Genomic DNA, 17,986 nt, shown 5'->3' on the forward strand with positions numbered 1-17,986 from the left:
TCATCCTCCTGAGTGCTGGGATTACAAGTCTGGGCCACCATGCATGCCCTCATCTCCCATACTATTATTCATTAATTCCAAGCAATCTTAACTCATGGATAGGATTATATTATGAAGATTTGTTTTTAAGCAATTAGTTAGAAACTTACATGACCTGTCAGAAAGTACTATCCAATTTAATTCAATACATATCTACTGATCCATCTGATCTAGCCCATCTTGATATCAATTTACTCTTGAAAATATTCACATATGTGCATAAGAAGACATGTAGAAAGAGTTAAACATAATAGGCCTAATGGTGCTAATGTTGGGAGGATCTGCTTATAAGGATATTTGGTATTTGATTTTACTTAGACTATTAATACAAATGATATGATTTATATTCAACCTGTTTTCTTTGGAAGTTCAGTACACAAATGGGAGATAGTATCTGTGTGACCAGTTCCAAACAAAAATTTTAAATTCTATGTTTTGAATGGGCTTCTCTGAATAGAAATGTAATACAAAAGATGCTGCATTACAATCAGATGGAAGAAGACACTGGTCAATAAACTCTTGGGTTAACTGTCTATGCACATAGAAATAGATAAATGTGTCATACAGTATAAAACATGTGATATACAATTGTCAATAAACAAATTAGAAAAGTAACATACTCACTGGATTGCCATAAACAGTAAGCTCTCTGAGAGAAGAGATAACGTCAAGTTTTTCCAGTTCTGCAATATCCTATTTAAAAATTGATAAATTATTTGGTTAGAACCAACATCTTCCAATACATATTAATTTGAAGTAATTTTATGTAAGTGTTAGATGTCAGGTAGCTCATGATTGAATCCTGTGAAGTGAGGCAGAGTGGCAATTTTCTGTATTTTGGCTTGAAATTGGCTATGCTAGAAGAAATTATATGATGGAAATTAACACATTCTGCTAAGTTTTCCTCTTGAGAAATAGTTGTTAAACATCAATCCCATTATTTTATTTATTTATTTATTTAATTTATTTATTTATCTGGGCCTGGGCGCTGTCCCTGAGTTCTTCAGCTCAAGGCTAGCGCTCTACCACTTGAGCTACAATGCCACTTCCAGTTTTCTGGTAGTTTATTGGAGTGAAGAATTTCATGGACTTTCCTGCCTGGGCTGACTTTGAACCGCCATCCTCAGATCTCAGCCTCCTGATAAGCTAGGATTACAGGCATGAGCCACCTGTCCCCGGCCTCATCAATCCCATTATTACACCAATGACTATTATCTTTGGCATATTGTTTATATACTTAAAATAGTCAAGGTCAAACTTAAGTAGGGGCTGAGGTCTTCATTTAGGATAAGAAATACCAACAGGGAATTTGCTGGTGCTATTTCTAGCTTCAGGTGATTATCTGGATCTATGGAAGTAAACGTAGCTGGGTGCCAGGCAGAATAACAAATGGAATTGTAAGGCTGAACTCATCTTCATTTGTGTATCTGTGGGTCTTAGGAGAAGTTTTCCAAATCTTCTACAATATTGGACTAAGTCACACCAGAATCAATGAAGGATGACCTATACCTTTGTTTAAAGTATTATCAGTTTGCAAAAATCTAGGGGCTTTTACTTTCTTAGCCTACCAATTTTTATCAGCCCAATGGTTGTAATTTGAGAATGATAGTTTCAGTCTTCCCAAGTCAGTATAGATCTTTCCCCTAGGCAGGGGGCTGGTGGCCTGTGTCTGCAATCCTAGCTACTCAAGAGGCTGAGATGTATGGATCGCAGTTTGCAGCCAGCCAGGGTGAGAATATATGTGAGACTTTTAACTCCATTAAATTACAAAAATAAAACAAAAAGCTGGAAGTAGAGCTGTGGCTCAAGTGGTATAGCAGTACCCTTGAGTAAAAAAGAGGCTCAGGGACAGAGCCCCAGGCCCTGAGTTCAAGACACACACACATACACACACACACACACACACACACACACACACACACACACACACACACACACACACACACACACACACACACACACACATCTTTCCCTTAAAAAAGTTTGAATTGGGAGTTAAAGACTTCTTTCTTGCAGTGCTGATGATTAAATTCAGGGCCTTATGCACACTAAGCAAGTGCCTGAGAACTGAGCTACATATCTAGGCCTGAGAGTCAAGGACGTTCGAGAACATATTTTCAAGATAATACAATTGAACACCTAACTCATCTTTTATTCCTCTGAGTTCATTTTTCCTCTAGCTAAATGTATGCTCATGTTAAAGGTACTATAAGGTTATGTGTTAGAATAAGTTTGATAGCAAAAATGATCAATTTAAATAAATGAGAACTATAATTTCAAGGCTAAAAAGGGTTGAAGTTATTAAACAATAAATATTCATTCAAAGATATCTGTTACACTTTCCCATGATTTGTCATAAAGATTATCATTTGGATCTATAGTATTTTGATGGTGTTATTCTGCTTATGTTGTTGAGGAGGAGATGCCAACTTCCTCATTCCAGCTATTTGCCATCTATTCAGTACTTTAAAAGCAATAGAGGGTGGGAAGGTGGGCAAGGACACTGCTGGGGAAAAACTGACTGGCTGGTGTCTTCTCCTTGTAAGTATGCTGGTAATTGACAGCCTTTCAAGCAGAACAATGAGATTTTTTAGGAAGAAGTTGTATTTGTGGCTTATTTTAGCTGATTTCCCTGGTGAAGGCCTAGTTACAGCAAATAAACTTGGAATTCATACAATTAAAAGACATATTTACATGTTCTCATCATAAATAAAACACTTTTCTCTTACTAGATCTCACTTGGTGAACTATTGTTTAGTGTTTAAGTGGTACTAGGATTTGAATTCAGGGCCTTGAACTTCCTAAGCAAGTGAGTATCCCTCCTAGTCCTTTCTGCTTTAGTCATTTTGGAGATAGCATCTCATGTTTCTGTTCCAGGTTGGGCTGGATTCTTGTGTTTGCATAGCTGGGCTGAGCGTTGCCTGCCTCCACATCACTACTTATTAAATGAGATGGGGGTCTCATGAGCTTTCCCTAAATAGTGATCCTTCTGATTTCTGCATTGCAAATAGCTAGGATTGCAGATGTAAACCACTGTAACTGGTTCATTACTTCAAATTGGACCATTTGTGTGACTTGGGAAGGTAAGACCTGAGCAACTAATGGAATATCAGAGCTCCTGGAGTGTTACTGAAATTATTAGTGAAGCTTGATACCAGATAAGATCTGGTATAAAAGTATAAATCTAATTTTTATATTTTTGGTGCTAGAGATTGAACCCAGGGACTTTATGCATGCTAAGGTGCTAAGTACCTGCTTTCCTACTGGGCTACAATCCAAATTATACATCTGACTTGACAATCCTTTCATTGCATTTGTTCAATTTTCCATTGAATAAGGGTGTGGACTCATCACTGCCAGTTTTTTTTTGGGGGGGGGGCAGTTCTGGTCGTGGGCCTGAACTTAGCCCGGGCACTGTCCCTCAGCTGTTCACCTCAAGGCTAGCGCTCTACCATTTGAGCCACAGTGCCACTTCCGGCTTTTTTTTTCTGCTTATGTGGTGCTGAGGAATCGAAACCAGGGCGTCAGGCATGCGAGGCAAGCGCTCTACCACTGAGCCACCTTCCTAGCCCTCACTGCCAGTTTTGATAGACTTTTTACAGAAGGATATCTGAATCTGGATAAATTAGGTATATTAGTTACTTTGTAGAAAAGGGAATTGCTCATGTTTCCCTACTAACCTTAGAGAGAACTTTTATATCACCCCAGTAAAAAAATCTTCTTAAACTGTTGCAAATAGATCACAAGGTACTTATCAAGTATCTACTAAGTGCCAGGTACTGTGAAAGGTACTGCTAAGAAACATGGACAAGGGCTGGGAAGGTGGCTCAGAGGTAGAGCACTTGCTCTACCACTAGAGTGCTAGCTTTGAGGTGAAGAGCTAAGGGACAGCGCCTGGGCTCAGAGTTCAGGCTCCATGACCGGACCCCCCCCCCAAAAAAAAAAGAAAAAGAAAAAAAAGAAACATGGACAAGATAGACTCAGTCTCTGCCCTTGGGGAATAGTCCACAGTCCACTGTGTCTTTAAGATTATCTTAGAAGGACAGGCAGAAGTAGTGAAGTTGTTAAAAGTTGTTAACAGACCAAATTGCTGTATGAGGGCTATATAGGGTCTGAAATTTTTATCTGTGTACTACCTCAGGAAACAAGCCTGAATAGCTTGACTTCTGAGTAGATGAAACTAGAGCAGGATCCTATGTAAAAAAGACTTCAGTGGAAAGAGTTATAAAAGCCAATTTGACTCAGCCATTATTGGAGGTTGATTCAAATACCAAGTGGACCAAGTATACATGCCAAATTTAAAGGGCCCGTGGAAGTCTGGAATTGAGATTCAGAAACAGCTTAGACCAAGAACAATAAACAAATACAAACCCTGGTAGAAGATTGATGGGACAAGCCTTAACCTACTGAAGCTAACATTTACCAATGAATGAGTGCATGGAGGTTTATCCAGCTTATAAATCTAGAAGCAGTGGACTTCTCCATATCACAGAGTTGTTTATATGTCTCCAACGTGCATGCTATATTAGGGATAAATAACCTGCTTGTCACAAATTTCATAGATGTATTTGGAAGCTTTATGTTCAGAGTATAGGGGAATGAAAGCATGTGAATAGCATAACAAGAACAAAATAATCCCCAAATAATGTTACCTGGATTTTATTATATGCTAGAAAGAGTTTCTCTAGTTTTTCTAAAGACTGCAGTTTGCTCAGCTCTCGGATCCGGTTTTCCTCTAGGTGAAGTGCTAGCAGAGCACTTGGCTTGGCGAAAGCAGTTTCATTAAATGTTCTGATGCGGTTGTGGTCTACTACCAACTCCTGAAGGAGCACTAGGCTGTCGAGCCCTTCAAGCTGACAGATTTCATTCCCTAAAACAAGATAAGTCATCATACAGTGAGTGAGCCCCGGTTTCTGGAATTAAAGATCATCTATATTTATGTAAATACTTTTTGTCAAGTGATTTTTAAGTACATTATGTCTCAAAATGTTACTATAAAAATGAATCTTTTCCTACCCCAAATAAACCACCTTTCCCAAAATGAGTTTATCTAGCTTTAGTATTTCCTATTGCCAATCTCTTAATGAAATTGAAAAAAAAATTGGATTCTTTTTCTCTCCATCTGCTATCTAGTCACAATCCTAATAGTTCTTCTTTTTTAACTGCTCTTTAGGTTTACTAGTCCTGTCAGCACCTTTGCAATTCAGACTCTTAGTATTATGTCATTCATATGGTAGAGAAAATGTATGTTCTTTGGAGTTGGATGGATGGAGTTGACTCTACCACAACATGTACTAGTGCAAATTATTTAGCCCCACTGAACTTCTACTTTTCTTCCCTCCTTCCTTCCTTTCTTTTCTTTCTTTTTTCCCTTCCTTCTCTCTCTTTCTCTTTCCTTCCCTCTCTTCCTTCCTCCCTCCCTCCTTCCTTCCTCCCTTCTTTTCTCCCTGTTTGTCTTTCTCTGTGTCTCTGTCTTGCTCTCTCTGTCTTTTTTTTTTTTATATAGCCAGGCTGGCCTTGAACTTGAGAGTTTGCTTCTATCCTTACTGGAATTATAAGTGTGTGCTACCACACTTGGCTGCCATTTGCTTTCCCTTATCCTTAACTTTTCCCTTTCCTGTCTCCTTCCCTCTTTCCTTTCCTTTCCTTTCCTTTTCCTTTCTCCTTCGTCTTCCCTTCCTTTTCCTTTTCTTCCTCCCTCCTTCCCTCTCCTCCCCTTTGTCTCCCTTTCTCAGTGTGTTGAGCCATGCTATGAGGAGGTTATAAGGCTTGTGCAATGACTCCATAAATGGCAGTGATAATAGTCAGTATAGATGGCGGCCTCACTCCCTGTGGAACAATGCTTGGCTCAGATTTGCCAATGTCACCATGGCAACTGCACATACTGCCTTGTTAGATTAACACAGACATTCCAGAGTTAGGTTATTTGTGGGGGGGATTCATAAATGTGCTTTAAAAAAGATCTGCCATTAGTATGCCTGATTTCTTCTTCTTCTTCTTCTTCTTCTTCTTCTTCTTCTTCTTCTTCCCTCCTTCTTCTTTTCTTCTTGCTCCTCTTCCTCCTCTTCCTCCTCCTCCTCCTCTTTCTCCTCCTCTTTCTCCTCCTACTCCTCCTCTTTCTCCTCCCCCCCTTCTTTTTCTTTTTGGTTATCAACCAAAATTCCAAAATTTTGACAAGCAAAAAAATGAATGTCTCTTAGAAAAAAATTACTAAGATCAGATATCCAAATTTCTCAACAATCTTACCAACAGATTTCCCAACCTTGATCTTACTTCATTTAATAATTAATGCTTTCAATACTCATGTTTCCTCATGCTACTTTTTAGGTATTTTTTAAGAATATAAGATCCTATCCTCTTGTGGACTATATTCTGTCTAAATTTCTTTGTCTGACTCTCCATAATTTGGTCCTGCTGGGCATTTACCTTCAATTGTTCACTATTCCACAAATTTCCAAAAATTATACTTCCTACCAAACTAAATAAAGCCCTTTCTATATTGACTCTTTGAATCTGATTATTTTTTAGAGAGTTTCCCAAAGCACTTTATAGTCTTTGATTGAACTTGTTGGCCTATAGACAACAGTCACAGATGGGAACTCCTTCCTTCCTTCCCCTGCTTACAAAGATCTGTTATTCTCACTTTCACTACATTCTATCAATCCTTCAGAGTCCTAGAGATGTCAAGGATTAATGCTTTGATTTCTTTCTTTCAGTTTTCATTACACTTAAATTAGTAACACACAGTCATACAAATTAACTTTGTCTAAGTGTATATCCATAGGTGGAGTTACAACTACTTTAGGACCAGGATCTCAGTCATGTATAACCACAATAATATAGGACTTCATATCTTTCATAGCACTTAGCACAATTCTGGGTTTCATAAATACTTGAGAATTACTCAGTTGTAACATTCATTGCTTTTTCAGTTAAATATGATATAAAATTAGATTATGATGTAATGTTCCATGTAGCTCCACTGTATTTTATTTTCCTTCAAAAATAGCTTTTGAAAACATGCAGATAACCAAGGAAATATGCATTTTGATTATGAGCCATTTTGTAAACAAATGAGTAAATGGTAATGCTTGTATTTACTTACCAAAACAAGATATCAATTGTCAGTTTAAAATATTTACTCAAAGGGATGGCAGGAGAAAAACAAAGGAGGAGGTAACAATGCTTGACAGGAAATGTACTCATTATCTTACTAATGTAACTGTAACCCCTCTGTACAGTATTTTTACAATAAAAAACATACAATATTTACTTAATAGCAGTGTTTCTACTTACCCTGTAAAAAGAGGAATCTTAAGTTTACTAATCTGTTAAGTTGTAGCTGGATTAAATTACAAATTCCATTGTATCCCAAATGAAGAACCTCTAAAGTTTGCATTATGGGAGGCAGATTTTCACTGCTCACTGTATCTCTGAAACACAAAGGTTGGGACCATGAACTTAATTTCAAATCAGCTATAATTGTATAAAGACAGTTTTATATATTGAAGTTAAGAAAAAGAAAAAATGAACTTGTTAATATATCAGAATTGAGCTATAAGGTATAATGCTTTTATATTTTATGTAATATTCTTTATCTTTAAAAATACTTTCATGAGTTAGGTACCAGTAGGTTCTGCCTGTAAGCCTAGCTATTCAAGAAGCTGAGATCTGAGAATTATAGTTTGGTGAAGGAGGAAGTTCATGAGGCTCTCATCTCCCATTAACCACCCAAAAGCTGTAGCTAGTGTTGAGCAAAAATAGCTAAAGGACAGCATCCAGGCTCGAGTTCATGCCCAAACACACACACACACACACACACACACACACACACACACTGATTGCTTTATATGGTATATGGTAAAGAAAAGTGAATAAAAAGTAAATAAAATGGAAAAAGTAAAAATGAAAAATGGTAACTAATGCAATCAATTAAGAAAAAGAAAAAAATTCTTACATTTGAAAAGATAAGAATTGTCATTACTCTTAGATGACATGATCTCATGCTTAGTGAATCCTAACAAATCCACCAAAACCTACTTGAAAATAACAAAGCAAAGTTACAACACAAAATAGTTTAAAAAGTCTATTGAATTTCTAAACCAACAGCAAACAATCTAAAAGTAAAATGAAGAAAACAAATTTACAATAGTACAAAACAGGATCAAATAGTTCAGAATAAATTCAACTGAAGTATAAATTTTGCACACAGAAAGAAACAAAATTTAGTTTAGAAATAATATCTTATTAATAAAGACATTAAAGACTTATGAACCATTTTAAGTTAATGTTTGCATATATTGTGGGGTAAGGCGTGAGGTCTAAATCCATGTACTCACATGTGGAAATCCATTTGTTTGGAATCTTATTCTTTCCCCCACTGAATTACCTTGACACTTGCTAAAATTAATTAGCCATAAATGTGAGTTTCTGAATTTGCACTATTTCAACCAACCATCTTTTCCAGCACCAGACTTATTTCATCACTATATATATATACATATATATATATGTATACACACACACTTATATGTATATAAATTTATTTATTTATTTTTCTGTAGGTCATGAGGCTTGAACTCTATGCCTGGACACTGTCCCTGAAGTCTTCAGCTCTAGGTGAGCACTCTACCACTTGTGCCGCAGCACCAGTTCCAGTTTTCTGGTAGTTACTTGGAGATAAGAGTCTCCTGCCTGGGCTGGCTTTGAACCATGATCCTCAGATCTCAGTCTCCTGAGTAGCTAGGCTTACAGGCATTCATCACTATGTTTTAATAATAAAATTTGAAGTCAGGGAGTAAGGATAAGTATGAGTGAAATGTTCATGTAGCTTTAATGATAGCCTCAAAGAAGAAACAACTCAAATGTCCATCAATAATAAAGTTTGTCATGTGATCAGTGTAATACCATTCAGCAGTCAAATGAAATTAATTGCTGACACTTGCAACAACATAGATAATCCCAGAAGATTATGCTAGTGAAAGGACCAGACATAAAACAGCACTTACTATGCAATTTCAATCTTAAGAAATTCTAGAATTATAGAGATAGAGCAAAAATGTGGGAGAGGGGGACTGAGCATAGAAATGAGGGAACTTTTTTTTTTGGTTGGTCATGGGGCTTGAACTCTGGGCTTGGGTGCTGTTCCTTCGGCTCTTCAGCTCAAGGCTAGCACTCTGCCACTTGAGCCATGGCTCCACTTCCATGAGGGAACTTTTTGTGAAAGGAATATTTTATATCTTGATCATGGTAAGGGTTGTATGATAATACATTTGCAAAGTGCATTAGGTTGTACACTTAAACTGGTGGATTTCATTATATGCAAACTGTACCTCAATAAAAGTGAGAAGAAAAGGACTGTTATTTGCTGGAAAAGCTTGAAAAGTATTCTGACTTAATGATTCTAGTGTCTGTATGTTTGTGTATATATTTATCTGTGTAGATATATATATGTATTTATGAGTATAGCTATATATACATATTTATGTGTATAGTAAAGTGTGTACCCTCATTTCATAAAGGATCTTTGTGATTTTGTGTTGGTGCTGAGGATATTCAGTGTCCTAAAATCTAATTTAGAAATTAAAAAAGTAATGTTAGAAAAAATGAGTCCATACTGAGTAAGGGGTTCCTTTGTGGCATGAAAATATTCTAGAATAAAAGTTGTGGCAATGGGTTATGCAATTTGTGAGCATACTAAAAATCACTATGTTGTACACAAAGGGTGAGTTATATAGTTGTGAGTTGAAAAATAAAGAAACCTAAGGATCACTAAATCTACAAGACTAATTTTCCCTTTCTATACAGTATAAGTATGAAATAGAGGAAGCAGGGGAAAATAAAAGATGAGTCTGAGTATTTTTTTTCTTTGTAAAGTCTTTTTGGCATATTAGCTATGAAGTAATTATTAAGATAAGTACAATGTACACACTAGAATATGCTACTTCTTTTTAAATTCTCAACCAATGTTATTTGTAATTGTATAAAAGTAAAAGAATAGTACCTATTTATTTTTGAAGCTCCTTGCTGCCCATAGCCACTTGAAGGTACTTTCTGGTAGAGCAGTTGTCTGTTGGTTAAGTGAGCCTGTGGCTTTGCTCTAGGTATGATTGATTCAATATGGTTATAGTTGAGGCATAAGACCTACAGAAATAATCACTTATTAACCAACTATAATCTATGAAGTAAAAAGTATGGATAATACTTAGAATACACAACACACATTAGTTAAATATTCGTTTTGCAGATAAAAAATTTATATCTCAAATGACTTAGATTTGAATTTGTGTGTGTGTGTGTGTGTGTGTGTGTGTGTGTGTGTGTGTGCTGGTACTTGAACTTGGGCTTAGGCACTGCTTTGCCTAAGGCTAGCACTCTACCACTTGAGCCACAGTTCCACTTCTGACTTTTTGGTGGTCAATTGGAGATAAGTCTCATGGACTTGCCTGCCTGGGATGGCTTAAAATCTTGATCTTCAAATATTGGCCTTCTGGGATTACAGGCTTAAATGTGTTTTTAATGATCCTAAATGATGGGAAATTATGATACCGCAACTCCTGCTTTCTCTAAACTAGAGATAGATAAAATAGCTCCTTGGTGAGAAACTTGTTTCCCTACATTTAAAAGAATTTGGTAGATGGCTGAGTTGAGTCAACAGGGAAGAAGCAATGAGGCTGCTTTTAGAACCTTACTGTTCTCAAATTCATTTCATGCCTGTTCACTGAACATGTAGCCTGCCCTGAGTTAAGATGCATGAAGGACAATCATATAAAACTGAGGCCAAATAAAAATAACCTTGGAAGGCAATACTTTCTGGAAGCTTATTAAAGTAAAATGGTATGGATAAAACTTGGAATGCAACATACTTTAATTACATATTAGTTCTGAAAATAAAGTAAAAATTTATATCCCAAATGATTTAGACTTGAATTGTGTGTGTGTGTGTGTGTGTGTGTGTGTGTGTGTGTGTGTGTGTGTGTGTGTGTGTGTGTGTGTGTGTGTGTGTGTGTGTGTGTGTGTGTGTGTGTGTGTGCTGGTCTTGGCACTTGAACTCCGGGATTAGGTATTGTTTTCCCAAGGCTTTCTTTAACTTAGTAATATTGGAACCCATTTTAATCCAAAGCACAGATTAGAATTTGTACTGAAAACTTTGAAAGGAAAGATGGATTTGTGTGTGACTCACCTGTATATTAGGAAGATAGATGAGCCCACTAAATGAGGTCAGATGATTGTTCTGTAGATTCACATTAAACACATTTATAAACTGGTCAACTGGAATCAAATCTACAGTTCTGAATTTAGACAAAGTAAATAGTTATTATTTATTTTATTTTTTATTTTTTTATTTTTTACTGGTCCTGCGGCTTGAACTTAGGGCTTGGGCACTGTCCTTGAGCCTCTTTGTGCTCAAGACTAGCATTCTACCACTTGAACCACGGCACCACTTCCAGCTTTTCTGAGTAGTTTATTGAAGATTCTCACGGGGACTTTTCTGCCTGGGCTGGCTTCGAACCTCAATCCTCAGATCTCGGCCTCCTGAGTAGCTAGAATTACAGGTGTGAGCCACCGGCACCTGGCAATAGTTATTATTTTAACAGGACAGAAAAAAATATTGGAAAAGATGACTTCTACCATTTATAAAACTCCCAAAGGCATTTTAAAAAGCCCTCACCTAACAAATTCAATAAAAAGGAAACACTTAAAATGTTAAGAGATAAATGTTCAACTAAATGTATTTTTTTGCAGTACTGAGGTTTGAACTCAGGGCCTTGCACTTGGTAGGCACATTGAGCCACACCCTCAGTCCTTTTTGCTTTAGTTACTAGTTTGGATCCTGAATATAACACCATATTCACATTAACGGTATCTGTGTTTGAGGATGTTATTGTAATGAATAAGGTGTGATTTAAAGTGTTAGGTAATTTTTATTTTATTTTATTTTATTTTTTGCCAGTCCTAAGGCTTGAGTTCAGGGCCTGGGCACTGTCCCCGAGCTTCTTTTGCTCAAGGCTACTGTTCTACCACTTGAGTCACAGTGGCACTTCCAGCTTCTTCTGTTTATGTGGTACTGAGGAATCGAACCCAGGGTTTCATGCATGCTAGGCAAGCATTCTACCACGAAGGCACATTCCCAGCCTAATTTATATTAACTTTGATCTTCATAATTTTCTTAGTAAAAATGTAATCAAATTTTTGCTAAATAACTGAACAAAACACAAGAAGTAAATCTAGTATGTTTGGTTGCAAAAGAGAAAGAGGAACAAAATCTGAGCAAGAAATTGGTAACATTTAAAATCATAGCCTTGTGCTAGGATGTAGCTTAGTGGCAAAGTGCTTGCCTAGCAAGTGCAAAGTCCTGGGTTCAATCTCTAGCACTGAAAAAGAAAAGATTTTAAAAATACAGTTAAAAAACAAGAAAAAAATCATAGCCTCCAATAATAAAAATTTATTATCACATTTCAAAGGGTTGTAGCATGAAATTAGAAGTAGGAAGGACGAATTAATGGGGATCTTTGGAGAAAATCTATAAATATTTAAAATAATAAAAGTAATAATAATTACATATATAATCATAATATCAAATAGCATATAGTGAAATGTACCTGATAGATGATGAAGTCCAGTTTAGTTCTTGCATCTGGGTGAAGTTTGAATGTCCTTGTCGTTCTGCAATCATGTCTGACGTAAGTCTGCCGCCAAACAAATCCTTGGCACTTTCAGTCTCTGGTGGTTCCTACATGAGAACATTTAAAAATGATATCCTCTCTTGGAACGGGTAGTTCACACCTGTAATTCTAACTATTCAGAAAAGGCTGATATCTGAGGATTGCAGTTTGAGGTCAGCTCAGGCAAGAAAGTGGACGGGATTCTTCTCCAATTAAACTGGAAAAAGCCAGAAGTGGGAGCTGTGGTTCAAGTGGGTAGAGCACTAGCCTTGAGCAAAAATAAAGCTCAAGGACAGTGCCTAGGCCCTCGGCTTAAGTCTCAGAATGGTTATGCACACACATACACACACACACACACACACACACACACACACACACACACACAAAGTGATGCCCTCTCTTACAGATGATCATATCACATGAATTCTATGGTTCTAGGTAAAAATGGGGTAGGCTCATTTCTCCCTGTTCCTCTATTAAACACAGCTAAGCCCATTCACATCATACACATAAAAGGAAAAAAAATTATTTGAATGACAGAACAATTTTCCTCATCAATGAAACTAGAAGATGTGGCACATTTTTCAAGTGATGAAGTAAAATAAGTGTCAACCTCGAATCCTATATCAAGAGAAAATAGCTTTCCAAAATGAAAAGGGAAATCAAGACATTATCTGTTGAAAGAAAAACCAAGCCAAATGTCATCAGAAACCCATCCTAAAAGATGGCTCAAGGAAAGTTTTGTTTTGGTTTCGGATTTTCTTTTTCTGGAGACAGGGTCTCACGATGTAGCCCAGGCTATCTTCAAACTTCCCGCAAACTTCCTACCTCAGCCCTTGGAATTCTGGGATAACAGGCATTTGCCACTACAACAAGCCTCAAGAAAATTCTTAAAGCAAATAAATAAAGTAAAATTTGGAATTTAGGAAAGGAGAAAATAAAATAGTTTTACTATGCATCAAAACAACTTCCCTTCTAGTTCATCTTTGGTAAGGTTGAAGTAAAAACATATAGTATTGTCTTGAAGTAAGGAGATTGGGTCTATGCTTCCCCTAGATAATTGGCCCTTGATTTCCCCTGATTATTTCCCTAGATGGTTTGCTTTTCTATCAGGTTTAAACATCCTCATCTGGTTTTCTTTGCTTATGTATAACATTTTTGTTAGGTTTAATTCCACACACCTTATGTGGTATTGGCCTATATAAGCTTTGTGCTAAGAGCATTAGGGGCTGCTGGTCTTTGCAACATGGGTCCACCAGCAGTCCCCTCATAATCTGGCCTCTTAAGTGGTGGCTTCTCTGCTTCTTGTGACTGAGTTTCACAACAGTCTTATGTGGCTCTTAAATTTCTTTTGGCAGCACTGAAGCTTTAACTTGGGGTCTTGTGCTTGCTAGGCAGGCACTTGGCAACTTCAGTCATGAACCCAGTTTCTTTATTTCCTTTTAAGTTTTTTTTTATTTTTTTAGTTAGTTAAATTTTTTTTCTCCCAGTCCTGGGGCTTGAACTCAGGGAGTGCGTGTTATCCTTGAGCCTCTTTGTGTTCAAGGATAGTGGTCTACCACTTGAGCCACAGAGCCACTTCCAGTTTTTTCGAGTAGTTTATTGGAGATAGGAGTCTCATGGGACTTTTCTGCCTGGTTGGCTTAGAATCATGTTTCTCAGATCTCAGCCTCCTGAGTAGCTAGGGTTACAGGCATGAGCCTCCAGCACGTGGCTCTTTCTTTTGTTTTTAAATTTATTTTTCAGGTAAGGTCTTTGTGTAATTCTTAAAATAATCATTAAACAAGATACACTAAAATACATTTTAGAATAATAAGAGAATGTTAAAACTTTCCAAGAAGTAGGGTGCCAGTGCCTCATGCCTGTAATCCTAGCTACCCAGGAGGCTGAGATCTGAGGATCATAGTTTGAAGCCAGCCAGGCAGAAAAGTCCCATGAGACTCTTACCTCCAATTAACCATTGAAAAACTGTAGCTCAAGTGGTAGAGCACAAGCCTTGAGCACAAAGAGGCTTAGGGACAGCACCCAGGTCCTGGGTTCAAGCTCCACAACCACCACCACCACCACCAACAAAATTCTAAGAAGCTTATAGAAAAGCAAAACAGATAAACAGAGGAAATACTCCCCTTCCCTGACAATAAAATGACAGACTTGGGCTTTAATATATTAGTAGCTACATTATATATAAATGACCTATATTCACCAATTATATATAAACACACACACACATATACATATATATATATATATATATATATATATATATATATATAAAATAACCCAACTATAAGCTCTTGTCAAGAAACCACAAATAAATGATGCAGATGAAAGCTTTTTTAAAAAAGCACAAGATATACCATTAACATCAATCAAAAATATGAGAATTGACTATATTAACATTATAAATTATATTTCGAAGCAAAGAACATTACCAGAGAAGAGAAAAGCATATTATCTAATGATAAATGGGTCAATCTACCAAGACATAATAATCCTAACCAACAGTGCTACAAAAATGTGAAGCTATAGTACTCATTTTATATGGTAAACTAACATTTATATAGTAAACTAACATGCTTTTCCTTTGAGGTACTTGGAAGATATTAAATTCTTAAACAGTTTTCTTCAATAAGGTGATAATCTTGGATAATCTACATGGATCTGATTCAAAGAACTGCAAGGCCTTAAAGCTGAGGCTTCCTGAAGCAGATAAGAAAATCTACCTATGGAGAGCAGGTTTGGTCCATGATGGGAATTTTAACCTTCCCATAACCTTCTGTTCCTGATGGCCTACCTAAGGATTGCTTAGGCAGTACATAGTTGTCTGTCTGTCTGTCTGTCTGTCTGTCTGTCTGTCTATCTCTATCTATCTATCTATCTATCTATCTATCTATCTATCTATCTATCTATCTATCTATCTATCTATCTATCATCCCTATTTTACTAGTTTTTATTTTCTGGTTGAATCCTAAATAACAGTCTTAAAGTAAGTTTTTGTTGTTGTTTGTGCTGGTACTGGGGCTTGAACTGAAGTCTTTGCACTTGGCTTTTCTGTTCAAGGCTGATACTCTACCATTTGAGCCATACCTCTACTTCTGGATTTTTGCTAGTTAAATGGAGTTAGTCTCATGGACTTTTCAGCCCGGACTGGCTTCAAACCTCAGTCTTCAGATCTCCTGATTAGCTAGGATTACAGGCATGGGCCATCAGCAACCTACTAAACAATAAGTTATAAAAACCATATTTATTCAGCCTTAGGAATATTTAGAAATGTTTTGCATTTTTGACAATCATGCAAACAATATTTGATTGATGTTCTTTTAAATCAGGAGGTGGAAAACTTCTGCATTTTTCTTGTGGAGAGTAGGTCAATATTGTAGACTCCCTGTGATGAGTATTTACTTTTGTCTTTGTAGCGTGAAAAGAGTCATGGGCTATATATAAACAACTAGGCATAAATGTATTCCAATAAAATTTTATTACAAAACAGGTGGCTGGACACATTTGGCCCAGGGGCCATAGTTTGCCAGCCTTATTTTAGACAAGTGGTTGAGCTTGACCTCCATAAAACTGAGTAGTCATTTGATCTACATTTACTCAAATTCCCTTCCTCATGCCACATCTCACAAGACTTCGTATTTGAATACACATTGTTAATGCAAAGTTAGTCTCTTTAAAATAGAAGCACTGAGGAAGAAGGGATATAATGAAAGCATGCTACCCAAATCACTCTTCAGCGCTTTGATGTCCATGTCTTCCCTTAGTCTCCAAAGAAAGCACTGTGATTACCTTTCTACAAAGTTTTAGACAGATTGACAATGAGGCACAGTTGTCCATGATTTACTATTAAGGAGTCATGTAATTTGGATTGAGTCACATAACTTCAATTAACTTCTCTATAGTTCCTTGTGCTTATTTATAAATGGTGTGACCCTATGTCATTTTCAAAGCCCATTTGTATCTCAAAAATTCTAGAATTATGTTGTTCCTTTACCTACTCTGCATCCCTTCCATGGCTTCTTTCCTATTTATGTATCCTAAGTAAAATTTTGAGTCTCGGATTTCCTTGCTTTCTCTACTCCTGTATTTTAAATGGCTAACTTTTTTCAAATTCCTTCTAAGTTTAACATAATGTAAATTTCCATATTCATATTTAGTCTTGTGATTTCAACCGCCTGATATCTCCATATAAAACCTGGTGTATCTAATATTATTCACTGTATTCCTGAAAACAGCTTTTCTTTCTCTACTTATGACCAGTTATTATTTTGTTGGCATAGACTCAAACCTTGTAGACGTCTCTTAATTCTTCCTTATCCTTGGCTCTTGGGCTGGCAAATTCTGTCAGTTTTCCCTAGTATTTTTCCTATTTTTCAGCTGTTTTAAAAGTCACCTCCTCCTCCTGTTTCAGGTTCTTAACACTTTACCCCTACACTATTCTAGTAGTCTTTACTGTGCTTCTCTTGGACAAAGTAAATACTGCATGAGATTCACTTTCTTACTATGTAGCTTTGAATATATCATTGCACTAATTGAAAAGTCTTCAATTCATTTCCATTGCCTCTCATATGGTTGGTCTACTCTTCAAGCACTTTTACTAATTCATGTATTTATGTTATACCTCATGGCACAAAGAACTTCTAGCAGCTTACCAGAAGCACATATAACAAAAGTATAAGTCATTTAAATAAAATAAGGCAGATTAAGATCTAGAACAATATAAGATATGAGGTAAAAAATAGGGTTATAGTAATGGAGAGACTAAGATCCATTGAGTTTCTATTATTAAATCTAAATTTAAATGAGGAAAGAGGTGACATTGTTCAAAAAGAAATGTACTCATTACCCAGCTTCTATACTGTAACTCTGCTGTACATCACCTTTACAATAAAAACATTTTAAAAAATCATAAATTTGATCCTGAGTTTCTAGATGTTAAATCCATGCTAAGGGAGCAGAACCAATATTCGTTTCCTACACTTATCTCTGAAATTTGTTTCCCCTACACTTACTTCGTGTTATGAGGCCTTCCAAATGATGCTCAAAAGATGATTTTTGGAACATCTCTCAATGAAAGCTACCTAAACAAAACCTACCAGACAATATTCTAGAGAATTTGTTTTTATTGCACAATGTTTTAGACTCTCCATTTAGAGGAAGGCCCTTAAAAAAAGAAGGTCCTGAAAAGAAGGAAGCTAAGATTAGTAATCTTTTTAGAGTATCTCAGAGTACTAAATAATCCAGCATGATTTCAGTTTTCTATACAATCTGATGAGTTTTGT

At 36.5% G+C, this 17,986-nt stretch overlaps 1 protein-coding gene across 1 annotated transcript in view; it reads right to left on the reverse strand.

Annotated features, from left to right (window-relative positions):
- Lrrc9 (leucine rich repeat containing 9) overlaps positions 1-17,986 on the reverse strand; it is a 77,711-nt gene that overhangs the window by 5,301 nt on the left and 54,424 nt on the right. Inside the window, exons 24-29 of the mRNA XM_070032442.1 lie at positions 12,642-12,772; positions 11,222-11,330; positions 10,043-10,182; positions 7,336-7,472; positions 4,692-4,909; positions 664-732 (exon numbers count right to left, since the gene is read on the reverse strand). Coding sequence (XP_069888543.1) covers positions 664-732; positions 4,692-4,909; positions 7,336-7,472; positions 10,043-10,182; positions 11,222-11,330; positions 12,642-12,772 — 804 coding nt within the window. The remainder of the gene's footprint in view (positions 1-663; positions 733-4,691; positions 4,910-7,335; positions 7,473-10,042; positions 10,183-11,221; positions 11,331-12,641; positions 12,773-17,986) is intronic.

Source organism: Dipodomys merriami, unplaced genomic scaffold (assembly GCF_024711535.1).
Source record: "Dipodomys merriami isolate MVZ:Mamm:240054 unplaced genomic scaffold, mDipMer1.0.p SCAF_1, whole genome shotgun sequence".
Lineage (NCBI taxonomy): Eukaryota > Metazoa > Chordata > Mammalia > Rodentia > Heteromyidae > Dipodomys > Dipodomys merriami.